Source organism: Myotis brandtii, unplaced genomic scaffold, assembly GCF_000412655.1.
Source record: "Myotis brandtii unplaced genomic scaffold, ASM41265v1 scaffold6945, whole genome shotgun sequence".
Taxonomy (NCBI): Eukaryota; Metazoa; Chordata; class Mammalia; order Chiroptera; family Vespertilionidae; genus Myotis; species Myotis brandtii.
Genome location: NW_005370714.1, coordinates 60,984 through 81,789, shown reverse-complemented (window position 1 = coordinate 81,789; position 20,806 = coordinate 60,984). Strand labels below are relative to the sequence as shown.

At 41.3% G+C, this 20,806-nt stretch overlaps 1 protein-coding gene across 1 annotated transcript in view; it reads left to right on the top strand.

The window, feature by feature from the left end:
* Nucleotides 1-20,806, top strand: part of SPTA1 (spectrin, alpha, erythrocytic 1) — a gene marked incomplete at its 5' end in the record, with an annotated part of 71,114 nt that overhangs the window by 19,939 nt on the left and 30,369 nt on the right. The window contains 13 exons of the mRNA XM_005881943.2: nucleotides 1,586-1,829; nucleotides 3,322-3,444; nucleotides 5,040-5,257; nucleotides 6,930-7,022; nucleotides 8,020-8,157; nucleotides 9,972-10,123; nucleotides 11,552-11,738; nucleotides 13,752-13,853; nucleotides 14,840-14,931; nucleotides 16,055-16,199; nucleotides 17,421-17,602; nucleotides 19,515-19,614; nucleotides 19,703-19,900. Of these exons, the coding sequence (XP_005882005.2) occupies nucleotides 1,586-1,829; nucleotides 3,322-3,444; nucleotides 5,040-5,257; nucleotides 6,930-7,022; nucleotides 8,020-8,157; nucleotides 9,972-10,123; nucleotides 11,552-11,738; nucleotides 13,752-13,853; nucleotides 14,840-14,931; nucleotides 16,055-16,199; nucleotides 17,421-17,602; nucleotides 19,515-19,614; nucleotides 19,703-19,900 (1,974 nt within the window). The remainder of the gene's footprint in view (nucleotides 1-1,585; nucleotides 1,830-3,321; nucleotides 3,445-5,039; nucleotides 5,258-6,929; nucleotides 7,023-8,019; nucleotides 8,158-9,971; nucleotides 10,124-11,551; nucleotides 11,739-13,751; nucleotides 13,854-14,839; nucleotides 14,932-16,054; nucleotides 16,200-17,420; nucleotides 17,603-19,514; nucleotides 19,615-19,702; nucleotides 19,901-20,806) is intronic.

The following is a 20,806-nucleotide window of genomic DNA, read 5'->3' as shown; positions in this document are numbered from 1 at the left end:
AGAGAGGAAGGGAGAGGGATAGAGAGTTAGAAACATTGATGAGAGAGAAATATCGATCAGCTGCCTCCTGCACATCCACACTGGGGATGTGCCCACCACCAAGGTACATGCCCTCGATCGTAATTGAACCCGGGACCCTTCAGTCCGCAAGCCAATGCTCTATCCACTGAGCAAAACTGGTTAGGCTAGAAGTTTCCTTATGTACCTCTTTCCCCTACTCTAGCAAAAAGGCAAAACAAGCAGACAAACAAAAATCCTATCTACTTGCTTCTGCCAGGCCATTTGTAGTTGACCTCACTAATAAGAAGGAACTAAAATTTTCTTTCCAGGGAGATCTTTTAAAACCCAGTTTCTGTATTTCTCCTTTCTTAGATAATGGCTCAAATGAGGACTGTGATTTCTTCTATTTCACACACCTGGGTATTGACCAAGGCGTGCCTTTACATTTCTTTTTCTGAGGTTTTGACATTTATTTTGTGACATCACATGTAATCTCATAGGAATCATTCTTGCTATGCAACGGACTTCAGCCTCAGAAGTGTCTATGTTATTTACAATTATAGCTCATTTTAAAGGGAGAAGAAGAGGATGAAAGGGGAACTGAGATTGAAAAAGCCTGGCACCATTTTCCTTAGGACCAAACTTACCAATAGTCGTAATGTTAACGTAAAAACCATTGAAACCTCTAAAGAATTTTTGTGAGTTTATTTGAGCCAAACTGTCGACATATGCCGGGAAGCAGAACCTCAACGAATTGAGATAATGCTCCAGAGAATGACGGGGTTACATTTGTATTTATACATTTGCAATCAAAGGAGGAACGTAGGTGGGTTACATGAAATTCATTGGTGATAGATTAAGGAGGAGGGATAAAGCAACGCAGGGGAAACCCCTGGGATTGGATAAAAAGTAAAATGATAGACACATACTTAGGTGGGTGCAGGATCAATTAACATGATGATGAAGGAATTTGTGGTACCTGTCCTGGCACCCAGCACATTTGGTTGTGCCCCAAGGGCTCCAGAAAAAGGGAAGTCACAAGTTACCCAGACATTTCAAGGGTATGTTATGATAGATGCAAAAAGACAGATAGGCTCAGTTAAGGTAAAGGTTGACCTTGTCAGTGAAGATACTGGCCTAGGACGTAACTGCCCACCATAACTGCTTTTAGTTAAAGTTTAATTTCAGACTTTAGTTAAAGTTTAATTTCTGACCATCCTTTGTGGTTACTTTAGGTCTCTGAGTTTGCAAGACCGCCATGCAGGCCTCCCCTGAGCTTGTCAGGTCAGCATGTGGCCCCTTTCGTCCACACCACACAGTTTAGGTTCTATAGCTCTGCTTTCCTTGGCACACACAACAAATATTTAGTCCTTTCTGACATGGGGTTTGAAAGCTACTTTCCCACAAATCGCTCTTTTAGATTGATGAAATGGTTCTCAAAGTAGCAACTCGAGTTCACTGATTTGATTAGAAGTCCTAACGCAGTACATAATGGGGCTGATTCTCTCCACGGCCTCTCACCAAACCCTCATCCCTTTCTACTGAACGACAGGGTTTCCTGACACACATTCGATGTCTTCCTTAGGAACAAGTCGACACCATCACAGACCTGGCAACGTATTTTGAAGAAACTGGCCATCCAGATGCTGGGGACATACGGGCAAGACAGGAGTCCCTGGTGTCCCGGTTTGAAGCCCTGAAGGAACCGCTGGCTACCCGGAAGAAGAAGCTCATTGACATTCTTCGCCTGCAGCAGATTTGCAGAGACACCGAGGATGAGGAGGCCTGGATCCAAGAGACCGAACCCTCAGCAGCTTCCACCTTGCTTGGTTAGTGCAGACTGAGCAAGTGGAACCGTAAGCAGAGCCCCCAGGCCTGCAGATTGTTTGAAGGATCTGGGATACAATAGCAGGGTGGGGCAAAGCTTGCTCTCAGCTCCTTCCAATCTTCCATAAGAAATTGTTTTAAAAATTTGAACTTAAAAGTTTATGTCCTAAAATCGACATGAACAGGGCCATGAACTTAAGGTCTTCTGGAAGCTAAAGTGCTCTGCTCTTGGCTACTTGCTCTAACTTAGATTATTGCCAAGGTTCTTGGCTGAGCAGTCATGGTTAGTGTTTGAGGTACCAAGAGTTTTTGTCTATATTGTTGATGAATCCCTTTTATAACCAAATGAGCTATTACAAACATAAAAGGGGTGAAGTAGCAGATAAAGGACACATTTCCGTTTTCTTTGGAAGCTATCAGTTTACCATTGTCAGTGCCAGGACACTTGCATTGAAATAGAGAAAAAAGTGGACATAAATATAATGTAAACTTAATATGCACATATTGGGAACATCTATAAGGGTCTAGAGACAATGGTGGCAATGGAAGGCTAGTCTGGGAAAACTTCCGAGAAGAGAAAGATCTCTTTGAAAGGTGAACGGGCATAGAAAGTTTCTAGAGGCATTTAGTGTGAAGTATAGGGAAGGAAATTTTGAAGGAAAAAGAGTTGAAGCATGGATGGGAGACAGGGAGGATTCACTAGGGATCTAGGAAGATGGAGGACATTAATAAGACATAGTATTTATTATGTGCTTTTTAATGATAAGCAATGAGCCCAGCTGGTGTGGTTCAGTGGTTGAGTCTAACCCATGAACCAGGAGGTCATGATTCAATTCCCGGTCAGGGCACATACCCGGTTTGCAGGCTCAATCTCAAGTAGGGGGCATGCAGAAGGCAGCCAATCGATGATTCTTTCTCTTCATTGATGTTTCTATCTCTTTCTCCCTCTCCCTTCCTCTCTCTGAATTCAATAAAAACATATTTTTTAAAAAAAATCTGATTAATGTTAAGCTATGAGTGAGGCACTTTTTATGTTATATCTAATCCTTACAAACAAAAATTTAAAACAGCTAACATTGTGCTAATTTTAAGGTGAAAAAAACTAAATTTAGAGGACTTAATAACTCCTTGACACCCAGAAATTAGAAGCGGAAGACCCTGATTTTTGTGCCACAATATTTTGAAAGAAACCCGGTTGCATAATATTGGAAGTTGATCTGGAAAGTTATTTGTCTTTCTCCTGTCTTCCAAAGAGAATGGTGATTTATTTATCATTTTTTGTTAGGGAAAGAATTGAATTTTCTTAGTACAGAGAGGCAAGGGAAATAACAAAACTGAGCAGAGTTAACTCAGACAAATAATATAGATTTCAACAAGCCCACTCAGTGATTAGAACCTCAAAGGAGAGAACTTGTAGATTCAAGAGTAGGGTAGCCTCTTCTTATTGCATACACTACAACAATACCAGACCTTAAACTTATTTTTTCTCTGTAGGCAAGGACCTGATTACGTCAAAGAATCTTCTGAATAGACACCAAGTCATCCAGGCTGACATTGCCAGCCATGAGCCACGCATCCGAGTGATAACAGACCGGGGAAACAAGATGGTGGAGGAAGGTATGTATGATTCAGATTGAGTTGAACCATCATCCCTATGCCAAACTCTAGGGATTTAAGGGAATGTAAAGACATCAGATCCACCTTACCATCTAATACAGAAATTCCCCCTGGGCATTTCTGACAGACACAATGTTTACTAATAACAGGAAACTCTCTACCTCATTTCTATTGTTCTGTAAAGCCAAAATTATTAAAATAAAGTACATTACCCTAGTAATCAATATAATTTTCTGTAAGAGTTATAAAATTCAAAATTTAAGGTCCAAACCCCATAAAACAAATCAAATACTTTTCCCCTATGGGAACTTCCAAGTCTGTAAAGACATGTCTGAGTTCCCACTGTCTTATAGTCATGATAGTAAGTAGCACCACTTCTTCACATTTTTTGCTTTAATTGTCTCAATGTCTTTCCTCTTCCTGGTCCCCCATCTTCACAAACCCCACTGGTTAAATGTTGTTCAGAACCAAATATCATACACCAGGTGTGGTATAACCGATACAGACTAAATCAGGATTCTCCCTCTATTGACTCAAAAATAAGTTGCTGCCAGTATCCAGCTATCAAAGTATAGTTTAAAAGAGTGCTGAACCAAATTTCAGAGCTCAATTGAGTGATTCAAACCTAAAAATGTTTGTTTGGTATTCCTATTTTACTATAGTGACTTGTCTTATTATTATTATTTTAATTTCTAGCTGTAATTGTGAATTTTATCTATTTCTCTTTCATTTCTTTTAGTGTCATGTATTTTGAAGCCCTGTTATTAGATTCATGTATATAGGCTTGTTATGTCTTCTTGATGAATTTAAAATTTTAACATTATGGTATAGCCCTCATTATCCCTGGTGTTACTCTAAAGGCTACTTAGGACACCTTTAGCATAGCCACTCTAAGTGTCTTTGGCTCCTGTTTGCATAATATGGATTTCTCCATCCTTTTGCTTGAAGCACTCTGTTTCTTTATATTACAGCAGAGTTTTTACCGTGCTGGCTTCAGCAGCACATACACTAAAATCAGAACAATGCAGAGAAGATTAGCATGGCTCCCGTGCAAGAATAAAGCAGATTACTTATAGGCAGCATATACTTAGATCTTGCTTTTAATTTATGCAATCTGGTCATCTTTCCTTTCAATTGGAACATTTAGACCACTTACATTTAAAGCAATTATCAATGTAGATAAATTTAAATGTAACATTTTGATATTTTTTCCTTTGTCCATCAGTTTCTGCTTTCTTTGGATTAGCAGTATATAGACAGAAATGGAAATATGTTGAATTTTCTGTTTAGTCTAGAGAATACATGTTTTTGCAGCATTAAGTAGCACCCACACATGGGTATTTTGTTTTCAGGTGTGTATAACAGAACATAGCACCCAATTAACCACCATATAAACACACTTACACCACCACACATACACATCTATCCCTCATTAGCATTCAGCATTCTAATTTCCAGAAATTTAGGTAAAATGGCAGATTGAGTACATCAAGCATCATCCTCACACCTCCCTTTCTCTCCCAAGATCACCAAAAGGATTGAATTGTAGTGAATGGCAACGAGGGTCACACTAACCTTTTCTACCTGCTCCATAGGACACTTCGCTGCAGAAGACGTGGCCTCCCGGGTCAAGAGCTTGAATGAGAACATGGAGTCTCTCCAAGGTCGAGCTGCTAGACGGCAGAACGATCTTGAGGCCAATGTCCAGTTCCAGCAGTACCTGGCCGACCTGCATGAGGCAGAGGCATGGATTAGAGAGAAGGAGCCCATTGTAGACAACACTAACTATGGGGCTGATGAGGAAGCAGCTGGGGTAAGGCAGACATGGGGATGGACGTTGTCTTGTGTTCACCAAGTGGATTTGTGGGACATTCACAGGTTTTGTTAGGTTATTCGGGTATTTCAGAGTGATATGATAGCTTTTGGATTTCACCTGATACCCTCAGAGCTGGCGGAGATCCTAAAAGATACTTTACATTTTCCTAATCCCACAGAAAGCTGTGGATTCCCTAGAGATAATTTAAAGTCAAAAAGGCATGACTAGAGATCCCTGCCTGTCTTCGTCCCAACCTTCAATTTCCCAGAGTAACCTTCAGATTTCACAAATCAACCATAGTTTTAAGAATTAGTCACCTTAAATAGTTTTTTTTTTTTTAAATACAATCAGATAGACATCTCGGGACAAGAAAAAAAAATCAAAGATCATGTTACCTTTTATATAAATTTCTTTGTCTTGCTCATTGTCCTGTGGGAATACAATATAGTATTTCATAAACATTTAGGGCAAGAAGTAATTAAAATGAGCATCTAAATTTATATGAATGTTTAATCCTACAAAGTAACAGTATCAGCAGCATCCTCTTTTAGCTATGATGTGTGTTGATAAAATGCTTGTGCACTTTTGACTTCATGTTGATTGAAGCAAATACATTGAAATTGTTATTTATTTACTTACTTACTTACTTACTTATTTTTGACAGTAGTACAGTTGTCCCCTGAATTCCCCCACTTTTACCCCCTCCTCCCAGGCCCTGCTCCACCCCAGGCCTTCACCACACTATTGTTTGTGTCCATTGGTTATGCATGTATGTATATGAGTTCTTCGGTTAATCTCTTCCTGTCTCCTCTTCCCACCCTCTGAGCTATGTCAGAGGTTGTCTGTTCCATGTCTTCATGTCTCTGGATCTCTTTTGTTCATCAGTTTGTTATGTTCACTAGATTCCACTTATAAGTGAGGTCATGTGATATTTGGCTTTTTTGATGGGTTATTTCCCTCAGCTTAATACTCTCCAGGTCCCTCCATGCTGTTGCAAAGGGTAAGAAATCCTTCTTTTTTACTGCTGCATAGTATTTCCTGGTGTAAATGCACCACTGCTTTTTTATCCACTCATCTACTGATTGGGACTTAGGCTATTTCCATATCTTAGCTATTATAAATAGCGCTGCTATGAATATAGGGGTGCATATGTTCTTACTGATGTGATTGGTGTTTCAGGCTTCTTAGAATATATTCCTAGAAGTAGGATCACTGGGTCAAACTGTAGTTCCATTTTTAATTTTTTTAGTAAATTCCATACTGTTTTCCACAGTGGCTGCACCAGTCTGCATTCCCACCAGCAGTGCACAAGGGTTCCCTTTTCTTCACATCCTCACCAACACTTGTTTGTTGTTTTATTGATGGTAGCAGGTGTGAGGTGATACCTCTTTGTCATTTTAATTTGCATCTCTCTGGTGATCAGTGACTTTGAGCATCTTTCCATATGTCTCTTGGCCATCTGTGTGTCCTCTTTGGAGTTATTTATTTTTTAATTTCTATTTTCTTGTACTTGCTAATTTAGGGTTAAAACATTTATATTAAATAGAAAATGTCTTTTGCCAGGAATTAGGTCAATCAGGATAACCCAGAGTAATGCTTGAAACACCCCCAGGGGTGCTTACTGACCTTAGTGGGTTGCTTCTTATGATCTTCTCATCAACAAACCCAGGTTCTTCTGAAGAAGCACGAAGCCTTCCTAGTGGATCTCAATGCATTTGGAAACAGTATGCAAGCTCTACGGGATCAGGCAGAAGCCTGCCAGGTAAGAAAAAGTTAGGGATGACAAGAGTCACAATGCCCACAACAAAGAAAGAGGAATTCTCTTAGTTACTGGGTTTTGTTTTCTATAATCCAGGAAATAATTGCAAAGAAAATAGTAAGTTCTATGATCCTTATGTACAAAAATTATAGCATCTTCATAGCATCTACAAAGATTTAGCCCATAAGGATTTCTAGAAAAGTGTTATTTTTCACTTTCCTCTTTCCTTCTGTGTATATTTTCACTATTCCTTTTTATTATCTCTTTTGTTTGCATCTCTTCCTTATATATTTCTTCTTGATTCCTTTCCTTCCTTTCTTAGTTTTTCCTATACCAACACGTATTAAATGTCTACCATATGCAAACATGAATAAAAAATAATCCAAATTTTTAGGAAAATTGTAGTCTTTGTTGTTGTTGTTAATTCTCACCCGAGGATATTTTCCCATTGACTTTTAGAGAGAGTGGAAGGGAGGGGGAGAGACACACAGAGAGAAACATCGATGTGATAGAGACACATCCATTGGTTGTGTCAGACCAGGGCTGGGGATCTAATGATTTAAAGGTCAAAGGGTTAGAGGATTGCTAGTGGAGGCCCAGGGAATGAACAAGGTGATGAGAGATAGGTAATGAATGGGTCTTTACATTTTTCAAATAATATTCTGAAACATTATGTGTATAATGATTTAATATCTGCTTTAAGAACTGATGGCTTAGAGCATTTAATATATTTCCAACACAATACACACTCGCTTGCTCACTATGTGTTCACATTGCCAGCCTCCCTGTCTCCTGAGAAGTGTTAGGATGGACCAATATCTCTGAAAATGCCATGTTGAGATCTCTTTGTTACTGTCAGCCATGTAAGAGGCTCCAACCAGAGGTTCCTTTCTCTTGTCAGGCCCAGGGAGAGCCCCCCGCACCCCGCCCCCTCTGTCAGGTTCTACAGAGAAATGTTCCCAATGGGTAACTTACATGGACTTCTTCTGGTCTTGTTTAGCAGCAACAGGCTGCCCCCGTGGAGGGCGCAGCTCGAGAAGAGAGGGTCGTGGCTTTATATGACTTCCAGGCCCGCAGCAACCGAGAAGTCACCATGAAGAAAGATGATGTCTTAACTCTGCTCAGTTCCATCAACAAGGTGCATATTCCTTCTGACCTTCTTCCCATCAACAGAGGGGTTCTTCCACAGCCCGGCCAGATATCCATATTTCAGTCAGTCAACATTTTTCCGCTGTTGTTTCCATGGTTAAAAAAAGTTACAAAAATAAACCTTAAGGTTATTTATTTATTTATTTATTTGGTAACACAAACTTAACTGTCAGCTTTGTCGCATCATCTGGTTTCAACCAGATTCACACAGTTGGAAGGTGTTGTCTATGGACTGGCCGCCCTCATTCTGAGGACCCCAGTTCAAAAGTAACAGCATTGGCCCTGCTCTGGGGTCCGAGAACAGGGTGAAGGATCTGAACTGTGGCAAGTAGCCTGTGCTTCAGCCGTAGAGACTGATACGTCAGGCTCCTGGTGAAATCCTCACACCTGTGTTTTCATCTCTGTTCCCTACTGCACTGCCCACCCCGTGCACTTGTTCTGTGGTTCTGGTCTCTTATTTCATCACTCGCAAGTCATAACTACTGGGTAACCATAACCAGGTGCAAACGTGTTAAGAATTTTGCTGTGTTTAGTATGACAGGAAAGTTCTGAAAGAACACGTATGAATGGTTTACTGGCATAAAGAAGATGCAGAATTGAGGTTGACTCCCAAGAGCTGATAGACTTGGCTTGTGGGAGGGGGAGCGTGTGGTAAGCTTCTCATCCCTGCAAGGATGCAGTGTTCCTAGCCCAGCGTGGCAGACAGACCTGCCAGGACACAGCCGTGTGGTGGTAGCTGTTACTAGCGCAGAGCCAGCTTTGTCCATCTAAGTAAATGGGCTTAGCCATAAAGGGTAAAACTAGCTGGTTATCCCATATCTTAATACAAACTGGATCTTGGATACGCAGTTGTATTTAATGCTGAATGATTTCTTATCCTCTCCAGTTCAGGCACCTTTGGCCAAACCTTCGTCCTCGTTTGAGGGGTTTTGTTGTGGGGTCTTTGTACTTGTTTTTGCAGGTATTTGCCTCATTCTATCACTGTGCTTTGCAGGTAGACAAGATGTGATTTAGAACTGTGTTCTAAGGTGTTTCTTGTCGTGGAGTCATTGGTTTGCAGCGATAAGTTTTGCTTTCCCACTAAATGGGGGAGGGATTGGTAATCCACGAGACAAGCTAAATTGTTAGGATTCCTTGGTTGGAAAAGTTAGCTTGCGTTTTGTTGCTGTTTCCCCGAAAATAACTTGGAGATGCTCCTGGGTTGTCCCATCTACTGCCTTGATTGCTTGGATCTCACCCATCCTTTCCTTTTAAGAAAAACCAAGTCCTGTTACAGAGTTCTCGGTATTTTACAGCTGACTTTTATAAGAGGCACTTTTCCCAAATAAAAATAATAAGAAAAAGAACTATCTTTGGTTTTTAAAAACCTTATCAAAGTTAAAGGTCTAATATCAAATGTCACATTTCTTGATTTCAGAAGATTATTTCTTCAATTCCTGAAACTAATTATTTATATTCCTTTTTTCTTAACTGTCATCTCAATGAAATTAATAGCCTTTGTTTTTTACAATATACTAGTATTTTTATTGTTGATAGTATTACAGGTATCTCCCACCCCTCCCCTCCTCCCAGCTCCTACCTCCCCTCTCGGTCTTCACTACCCTGTTGCCCATGTCCATGGCTATGCAAATACGCATGTAAGTTCTTTGGTTATAAGTGAAAATTATAATGTTCCTCCCAGAAGTGATGGTTCGCTTCCCTTGACTATCAGCCTGTGTCTCTGCTTAGGGACTTAGTTGAACCGCCTCCTGTTTGTGGCCTTTTCAAGAACTAAAGCTGGGTGGGGATCTGCTCTCCCTCCAGGACTGGTGGAAGGTGGAGCATGAGGATCACCAGGGCTTCGTGCCAGCTGTCTACGTCAGGAAACTGGCCCACGATGAGTTTCCTACGCTCCCACAGCGGTGGCGAGAAGAACCAGGTAGCATCACCCAGCGCCAGCAGCAGATTGAGGACCAGTAAGTTCTGGAGGCTGCACAGGTGTTTGGCCAAACTTTTCCTACTGGCCAAAGGCACTTCTCACGACTGCATAAGAGCTAAACGTAAACTTAGGATCTTTCAAACGTTCTTTCTTTCTTTCTTTCTTCCTTCCTTCCTTCCTTCCTTCCTTCCTTCCTTCCTTCCTTCCTTCCTTCCTTCCTTCCTTCCTTCCTTCCTTCCTTCCTTCCTTCCTTCCTTCCTTCCTTCCTTCCTTCCTTCCTTCCTTCCTTCCTTCCTTCCTTCCTTCCTTCCTTCCTTCCTTCCTTCCTTCCTTCCTTCCTTCCTTCCTTCCTTCCTTCCTTCCTTCCTTCCTTCCTTCCTTCCTTCCTTCCTTCCTTCCTTCCTTCCTTCCTTCCTTCCTTCCTTCCTTCCTTCCTTCCTTCCTTCCTTCCTTCCTTCCTTCCTTCCTTCCTTCCTTCCTTCCTTCCTTCCTTCCTTCCTTCCTTCCTTCCTTCCTTCCTTCCTTCCTTCCTTCCTTCCTTCCTTCCTTCCTTCCTTCCTTCCTTCCTTCCTTCCTTCCTTCCTTCCTTCCTTCCTTCCTTCCTTCCTTCCTTCCTTCCTTCCTTCCTTCCTTCCTTCCTTCCTTCCTTCCTTCCTTCCTTCCTTCCTTCCTTCCTTCCTTCCTTCCTTCCTTCCTTCCTTCCTTCCTTCCTTCCTTCCTTCCTTCCTTTCTTTCTTTCTTTCTTTCTTTCTTTCTTTCTTTCTTTCTTTCTTAAATATATTTTTATTGATTTCAGAGAGGAAGGGAGAGGGAGAGAGAGATAGAAAGATAGAAACATCAATGGTGAGAGAGAATCATTGATCGGCTGCCTCCTGCACGCCCCCCTACTGGGGATCAAACCCACAACCCTAGGCATGTGTCCTTGACTGGAATCGAAACTGGGACCCTTCAGTCTGCAGGCCGACACTCTATCCAGGGAGCCAAACCAGCTAGGACTCAAATACTTCTTTTTTACAATGAAGCCAAAGAACCCCAGTACCATTAAGCCAATTGCCCCAGGTTAGACGCCTAATAGAGTCACATCTTCTGACTCCCTGCCTGGCCTTCTTTCACGGTTATAAAAAGGCTTGCTGGCTTCCATGTGAATTTTCTTCACTCTGCCAGGCTGCTTCATGACCAGTTGTCAGCAGGAATTTCAAAATTTCACTTCTATTAGATGTCGCCAGTCACCATTGGAACACTGACACTTTTATTATTTTTAAATGGAACACTGTGTGTTTGTTTCTCTGCTCTCGATGCTATTTTCCTTCTATCTGTATTTCCTTCGCTTCTTTACTGTTTTTCTTTTGATTTTCTCTCTCTTTTTTGTCCCTCTCATCCTCTCCCTCTCTCCCCCTGCCTCCTCTCTTCTGTGTTTTCTCCATCTTATATTTCACCTTTTCCATTCTCTTCCTTTATACACTAGGTATCACTCTCTCCTCGACCGGGCGGAACAACGCAGACGTGGTCTGTTGCAACGTTACAACGAGTTTCTGCTGGCCTATGAGGCAGGCGACATGCTGGACTGGATCCGAGAGAAAAAGGCAGAAAACACTGGCATAGAACTAGATGACGTGTGGGAGCTGCAGAAAAAGTTTGATGAGTTCCAAACGGTGAGAAAGAGGAGCCATTTCTTCTAGAGTCCTAGACAATTTTTTGAGGGTTATTATTATTTATATTTATCCCATACCTCCTCCTAAGCAACTCTTTAATTTCAAATTTGATAAATGTCTATCACAAACCTGCGAAGAGTTCCACATTTTAAATCTTTCTCTGGGTATTGTAGGTGCAAGGGAAATGCAGAGGAAAGTAGTCACCCCAACTTTGCAGCCTGCGGTTCCTGCTACTCCCAAGTCCTACAGGGAATGGTGATCTCCCTGAATTCTTCAAAATTTGCCCTATACTGTGCTGTGTTCCTGATACATAGACGCACGGCCAGAGATAGAGGTTGCATGGGCAGATAGGAAGGATAACCTGACTTTAAAGCTAGACAATTTCTAATTTCCCACCGACTTAAAACCCTTCCATTCTCCTTTATTCTTTCAGACTCATTTTATTATTTTAACTAGCAGTGAATATAAATCCCTTTCTTCCTTTCTTTTTTTTAAAATATATATTTTTTATGATTTCAAAGAGGAAGGGAGGGGGAGAGAGAGATAGAAACATCAATGATGAGAGAGAATCATTGATCGGCTGCCTCCTGCATGCCCCACATTGGGGACCGAGCCTGCAACCCAGGCATGTGCCCTCACCAGGAATAGAACAGTGATCTCTGGTTCATATGTTGACTCTCAACCATTGAGCTGCTCCGGCCAGGCCTTTCTTTTTTCTGATGGATTCCAGTGAAATTCAAAGTGACAGATGATTGATAGATGGATAGATAGCTACAGAGATTATATTTTATTTTTTAGGAATATGTAAAGAGAAAAGTGAAAGAAAGGAAAACAAAAATAAAATTATAAAATAACACCAAAAATGAGACTTCCATAGGAAAACTCCTTGAAAGGCTATTGTATAATGTAATGAACAATATTGCCATTGTGGACAGTGTAATGAGCTCCCTATGGCTGTTACTTACAACATACCTGAGTAGAAGCAGATTGCAACTCAGTTCATGAAATTCTATAGAAGGTGGAGGAGTTTGTGTTGGCAGAAAAGAATAGCACACGGCCAGGTATAGATCCCCCTGACGGTGCTATTTAACCCAAGGAGAGATTTGTAAGAAAGCTAAAAAAAGGAAATTCACCCAGTTTTCTCTTAATACTTATATGGATTCAGTTTAGATTTAGATCCTGGTCATTTGGAGTTTATTATCAAATATGGTGTAAGCCTGTAAGGGATAGCTACATCTTATCTTTTCCCCAAATGGTTAACCAAGTTTTGCAGCATCATTTATTGAAAAGTCCATTTTTACCTAGTGATTTGAGTTACTACCTTTATCATATAGCAAAGTTCCATATGTATTTGAAATTATTATTGTAAATTATTTGTTTTTTTCTATGATAGATTTGATAAACTATGGTAGCCTGTATGTTCATTCGTTAACACCACACTGTTTTAATTACAGAATTTCTATATTATGTTTTAATACCTTGTAAGGAAAGACTTTCTAACTATGACTCAAAATTCAGGTTCACTGAATGCACTAAAAGGAAAGATTGATAAACTTTAGGATAGCAACTATCACCATAAACCAAATCAGAATACAATCAACAAACTGGGAGAAAATATTTGCAAGATATCTTATAGATAAAGGGCCAATATACCTGTATGTAAGTATCTAAAAAATTGAAGGGAAAAAATAAAAACTGTTAAACAATAAGAACAGGCAATTAAACAATTATATTGGAAAATGAAAAATAAAGAGAAATCTAGGAAAATGGATGTGCTCCATACTTCAGATAAATAGCAACTCTCATACCAAGTTTCTGATAGTCACGGGATTTCAGGGAGATTTAAGGTACTTTACTAAGTGCCAATTTGGAGGAGGACAGATTGTTTTGTATTGAATGTCAGGTTAGCAATATGTTTTAATGGTTAGCCATGTCAGGGCAGAGATAAGCAGGCACGTATGAAAGCTTCGTCAGAAGGGATCTAACCTGCTTTGCATACATTTTCCCATCTAGGATTTGAAGACCAATGAGCCTCGACTGAGGGATATCAACAAGGTAGCTGACGATCTGCTATTTGAAGGGCTTCTAACACCAGAAGGAACTCATATACGGCAGGTAACTAAGGCTCCGTCCATTTCTCCTCTCTACCAGGCTGAGCTTGGGGAGTCCTCATTCCTTAAACACACTCAACTTCCTATTCCACAGTTCAGCTAGCACATGCAGAAGGTCATGGCAGTATGGAGCTGGCCACCAAAAAGACAATAGACCAAATTGTTCAGCCATTGGAACTGATCTGAAGTCCACACATTGCAACATATACTCACCTTCCCCCTATCATCACAGACAGAAATTCAGTGCTTGAATATGAATCCAATGAAAATGCAGATAAAGGAGCTATGATAATGGAAGGGATACATCAAGAAAGATATATTGGAAGAGATAGGTCCTAATAAAATCTGATGAAAAAAGGAAAAGAATATAGGTCAGTAGAGATGGGGAAGGGAGCATTCTAGAGCTGATTCAAATTTGGACCTATGGCTTCATAAAATATCTAATGAACATTAATGGAATGTCTCGTCCAGCTCTCTGGGTTGTAATAAACTAATGAGGATGAGTGCTCTTCTGCTTTTTGTGGTGGTGGATATGGAATAAAGGGAAAGGAATGTTCACAGGAACAATTTACTTGCCATCTACAGAAAGTAAGACTCTAAGAGACTACTTTGTTTCAAGAATGCAGGATGAAGAAAGGCATATATTTCTCCTACAGAAATGCAATAGCTTCTAATCACTAAGGCAATGCTTTCCACTCATTTTTCAGAGGATGTAACATAGTCTCTGTGGCAGCAAACACCGATTGCCACTCCGGGGTTGATGGCTTCGCCCTGAAACATCCGTTATGGAAGGAAAATGATCCCCTTCTTAACTGCACGGGCATAAATCAGGCCCGAACTAGAAATATCCAACAAAGACATGAACCTATCCAATTTTCGAAGGCGATAACATGAAAACAAACCTGATTTAAACCCTGTTTAGTGTTCACGCACCATGGAGCTGTCTGAGTCAGTTCCCTGGCTCAGGTCTGACATGTCCACCTCTTCTAGGAGTTGAACACCCGCTGGGGCTCCTTGCAGAGGCTTGCCGAGGAGCAGCGCCAGCTGCTGGGCAGTGCCCATGCTGTCCAAATGTTCCACAGGTGAGCACTTGAACCCTAAGAGGCAGCCTTGTTCTAGAAGCCACTCAAAAGCCCCCAGGTCTAATTATTATAGTAGAACCATAGCTATTAGTATAACTCTTCTCCCTAAGATAGATGATAGATCAGGTGTTTCAGTAGTATATTCCTCACTTGGTACATAGCATACTCCCAGACAACCAATGTCAGTTTTCTAGTGCCTAGGCTTGGGCCCTGGCACATAACAGTAGTCCATGTGTGTTGTCATGTCAGTGAATAAAACTTTAATTAGAAGCAAGAGGTTTAAGTAACTATATTTCTGAACTAGATTTAGACAGTAGAGAACAACAGATATCACAGTGACATTAACTGTTGCTTCAACAACTTATTTATGATTTCCATTCTGTTTCTATACTAAGAAACACACATACACAACTAAGCAAGCAAGCAAACAAATGAACAAACAAATAGAAAACCAAACACCTTCTCTGTGCATAAATGTATTTTTGAATATCCAGAGAAGGGAACAGTGAAGTGCAGATGGTTGTGTTTGTTCAGAATGGCTTCAGGTGGAATGCTGTGAAGTATAACAGTTAAGCATGCAGCTCCGCAGGCGGGCCACCTGGTTCAAACTTAGGCTGGAATTTAGCGGTAGTGCAACTTTGAAAACATATACTTAGCATCTTTAAAATTCAGTTTTCTCATAAATGAAGTAGGAATGGTAGTAGTAACTATGCCTCAAGTAGTTGTGAAGATGAAATGAGCATATGTTCTAGCACATTAAAAAGGATGATGGTGGTGGTGGTAGTGATGATGATGATGATGATGAGGATGATGATGGTGGTGGTGAGGATGATAATGATGATGATGATGGTGGTGATGGTGAGGATGATGATAATGATTATGGTGATGATGATGATGATGATGGAGGTGATGATGATGATGGTGATGATGGTGGTGGTGATGGTGGTATGATGATGATGATATGGTGATGATGATGATAGTGGTGGTGATGATGATGATGATGATGGAGGTGATGATGATGATGATGATGTGGTGGTGGTGGTAGGGAAGACTTCCTTATGAGGCCAGCTAGTCATCCTCTGGTGCACATTCTTACTCCTAAACTCTTTCCTCTGGTGAAAAGAGAAGCAGATGATGTGAAGGAGCAGATTGAGAAGAAGTGCCAGGCCCTCAGCGCTGCGGATCCTGGCTCCGACCTGTTCAGTGTTCAGGCCCTTCAGCGACAGCACGAGGGGTTTGAGAGAGACCTCGCACCCCTGGGAGAAAAGGTGAGAAAGGAGCTTCCAAGCTTTTCTAACACTTTCTTCTTGACCTATCAATGCCCTCTCCTGTGGTTTTATTTTCCAGTTCATATTCTTACATTTATCTTTCTATTACTCCATACTTGTCCTTGTATCCTGTCCTTAAAGCAAGATCACTGAAAGGACATGCCCCAGGCCCATTAGCAGGGAAGGAAAATATATTGGAAATGAACCTCCTGCCCAAGTGCCTGTAGAATGGGCTACAAGTGAGCAGAATGTACAGAAGCTATTTGGAAGCCAGTGGCCTAAAATAAGTAGGAAATGGTCACAGCCAAGATGGCCAGGCCTATGCCTGCGCATGGTGCTTCATTTCCTTCACAAGTAATTGAATGACTTTAATTCTATTCCAACCCAAAAGTGAACCCTGGAGCTTGCCAGATACACTCTGGGATAAATCAGAGTCATCATACAGCATGGCATTATCAAGCAGAGCAAAAAGACGCCCAGAAATCTTGATATTGGGAAGATCTTCACAATAAAAATCAGAATCCTTGGTTCCCTAATGATGCTGTCACTCACCAGCATTTACTTAAGCACCCTCCCCGAACGCCTTCTTATCTTAAAAAACTATGGCCCAGCCACCGTGGGTCGGTGGCTGAGCATCGACCTATGAATCAGGAGTTCACGGTTTAAATCCCGGTCAGGGCACATGCCCAGATTGCTGCCCGATCCTCAGTCTCTCTCTCTCTCTCTCTCTCTCTCTCTCTCTCTCCCTTCCTCTCTGAAATCAATAAAAAAATATATTTTTAAAAAGATGTATGGGCCCTAACTGGTTTGGCTCAATGGATAGAGCATCAGCCTGCGGACTCAAGGGTCCCAGGTTCGATTCCGGTCAAGGGCATGTACCTTGGTTGTGGGCACATCCCCAGTAGGGAGTCTGCAGGAAGCAGCTGATCAATGTTTCTCTCTCATCGATGTTTCTAACTCTCTATTCCTCTCCCTTCCTCTCTGTAAAAAAAATCAATAAAATATATTTTGGGGAAAAAAAAGATGTATGGTCATGTCAATGTGGCCTACTTCAGGGAGTCACTGATAGAGCTGCCATTTTAGTAGAGAAAGCAGCAAGATGTTCTTGTACCTCATTGATGTCTGTTTGAGGAGCAAGGATACTCAGGATGGGGGCCTTTTCTTTTGCGAGGATCTAGGTGTGACTCTAGGATGGTGATCAGAGCTCTTGTACCTCCTCAGGTGATCATATTGGGAGAGACAGCAGAGCGGCTCAGCGAGTCCCACCCAGATGCCACTGACGACCTGCAGAAGCAGCGGACGGAGCTGAATGAGGCCTGGGATGACCTGCTTGGACTTACAAAGGACCGGAAGGAGAATCTAAGTGAGGCCCAGAAATTCTACCTGTTCCTCAGCAAGGCCAGGTAAAGATCAAACGGCCAGGTGGGTGGGCAATTTCCTGCTTGGACCCTGAGGAGCAGTCTGGGTATAGGTGCTCTTCACTGCGGGTCTGGAGGGGACCTCAATGTCCAGATAGTATTTCTGATCAGGCACAAAGAATCTGAAGTTCAATACGTTGAGCCATAAAATGTTGAAGTTTGAAGGAATGTGAGGCTATCTAAGCAAATTAGATAAACTTCAATAGAGTGTATGCTATACACATATAAGGTGCTATGTGAGGAGTTGTAGGATATGGATATTTTCATTGTACTGAGAAGGCACAGAGGAATACAGATAACCATGGTAGAACGCAATACAGCCCCAAACTCTCATCTTAACAGGTAAATGAAACTATACTAGTATACAAACAAAGGCACAAGGCTAAGAAAGGGGCAGCTTGTTCATGGAACAGGCAGGGATAGATAGAGCACTGGCTTTGTAGCTCAAAGGGGTAGGGAGAAGTAGCAAGAAAGAAGCTTAGAAATGTTGAGATCAAATGCTAGAGAATTATCATTGCCTGACTGAAGCGTGTAGACATTAGTACTATTTAGCAAATGTACACTTTGTCTGTGGAACAATTTCCACACTCTTTCCCAGAACATCAGTCTGCTGGGAGGAGCCTTTAGATGAGGGTCCAGGAAGTACTAACTCACAATGTAACACTTTTGAAGAAAAAAGGGGGGGACATTGGGCAAATGATGCGGTTGCTGTTGGGGACACCCACCCCAATTCAGCACCTCTGGAAAGCTATAGTTTTTTACATAGTAAAAATAAATAGCATTCATACTCATTTCTCCAAATAACTTTTTGCTCCTAGATGATAGGTAGGTAGGTAGATAGATATAGATAGATAGATTCTACCTGGATGTCATATTTGAAGTCAAATATTACCCCTTTCCCTTTATAAAATCTTACTTTTCAGTGCCAGGGAAGGGATATTCCCAGCCTTAGAGCAAGTCTAATACCTTATTTTACCTCTTTATGACACTTTTGCTTTTAAGGTTATTTCTTTTAATAGGTGAGTTCCTGGAATGCACAGATATTTCTTTTTCACAATATTTGGCACTTAGTAAGCACCCAAAAATTTTAATTGTTTGAATAATTGAATAAATGAGTATATAAAAGAAGAGACTGTTTTGTTTGATATATGCCTTCCTTGAGATTCCATAATAAGATATATTTTTAACAAAATCTAGCTTGGCTGGTGTGGCTCAGTGGTTGAGCATCAGCCCATGAACCAAGAGGTCACTGGTTTGATTCCCTGTCAGGGCACATGCCCAGCTTTTTGGCTTGATCCCCAGCAGAGGGCATGCAGGAGGCAGCTAACTGATGTTTCTCTCTCATCCAGGTTTCCATCTCTCTTTCCCTCTTTCTTCCTTTCTCTCTAAAAATCAATAAAATTTTAATAAAAAAATTAAAAGATTTACTCTTAGAAACTTTTGAATATGCACTATAGTATTATTAATGATAAAAAAAGAATCTACTGTAAAGGAACATGAACCCTTAGAAGTGATGGAATATGTACTGTTTCAGGACTCCAGTGTCTGGATTCCGGTCTAGATGCTTCTTTTACTTATATAACATGGACAAATCACTTATTATCTCTAAGCTGACTTTCTCATCTCCAAAATGAAAACAAGAGAATTCCCAGAATTCCGTACAGGATTATTACAAGAACTGAAGAAAACAATATATGTGAAGAGATTTTCAAATGCGAGGGATTGCTATTGTTAGTCATGCAGCAACAACAAAAACCTAAGATCTGTGAGGCAGATAAAGCCAGATCAAAGGTATTAATCTGGAAACATTTTCAAGAGAGGAAAAAGCCCAAAGACAGACAGCCCTGTAGCGAGTTGCAAGGCTTTCTTGTCAATCCCAATATGTCTTTTTCTCCAGGGACCTACAGAATTGGATCAGTGGCATGGATGGCATGGTATCATCACCGGAGATGGCTGAGGACTTAACTGGTACTGAGATATTGATAGAGCGACACCAGGTATGGCTACAAAAGCCATAGCTTCTGTTCACGTGCCTTGGCTGTGATGGCATTGGCCTCACCAGTTTCTTCTCCTTCTTCCCCACAGGAACATCATGCTGACATGGAGGCTGAGGCTCCGACCTTCCAGGCCTTAGAAGACTTTGGTGCAGAACTTATAGGCAGCGGGCACCGAGACAGCCCTGACATTGAAAAAAAGCTTCAAGCTGTCAGACAAGAGAGAGATGATCTGGAGAAAGCTTGGGAGCAACGCGAGAAGATGCTAAATCAGTGTCTAGAGTATCAGGTACAGCAAACCTACAGTTATTGAGCATATTGGCTCTGTCTGTTCCTTCTGTGCAGGTTTACATGGTTAAGTACGGGTGCTCATTTCACTGGTCTTCCCATGCTGAAAGCACCAGGGTATCTCTTGGTTACCTGACACTGTATCCTCTGCTTTGTAGACGTGGCCTTTATTCCTGTTGTCTTGGTTACCTGACACTGTATCCTCTGCTTTGTAGACTGATCACTGTTGTGTTCGTGGCCCTTATTCCTGTTAAAAGAGTCAAACAAAATGGGGGCCATTTCTCAGCATGAAGTGGGGTGATTATAATCTATGTATTCATTGACCTTTTGATTTATTGATTTTTATTGAGAGCCTACTGTGTGCAGAGCTCTGGCAACATAAAGTTTAGTAAGATGGCATCTGTTTTCTTAAGGAGTAAAATTAGACATGTAGACAGATCATTCTAGTACTTGTTAATGAAACAAAACGTATGAATGTTTTGAGGTTAAAGAAGAGGAAGTGATTAACACTTTTGAGGGAAAAGAGTGAGTATTCCAGGCTACCCTGAAGGAGAATGTTCACCCACTTTAAATAAGCAGCCAGTATTCACCAGGGGTAGATGTGGGAAATAGCACCCCAAGAATGAAGGATAGCTTATGTAAAAACATAAATGTGTTACAGGGAAATGTAAGAGGTCCAGTACAGTGGTCCCCCATTTGTTTGTGGGAGATATGTTCCAAGACTCTTCTAGGAGAGAGTTTGGGATACCTAAAACTACAGATAGTACTAAACCATATATATATATATATATATTAGAGGCCCGGCGCACAAAAATTTGTGCACTGGGGGGGGGGGGGCCCCCCAGCCTGGCCTGTGCCCTGTCACAGTGCAGGAACCCCGTGATCGATCACCCCAAAGAGGAAGGCC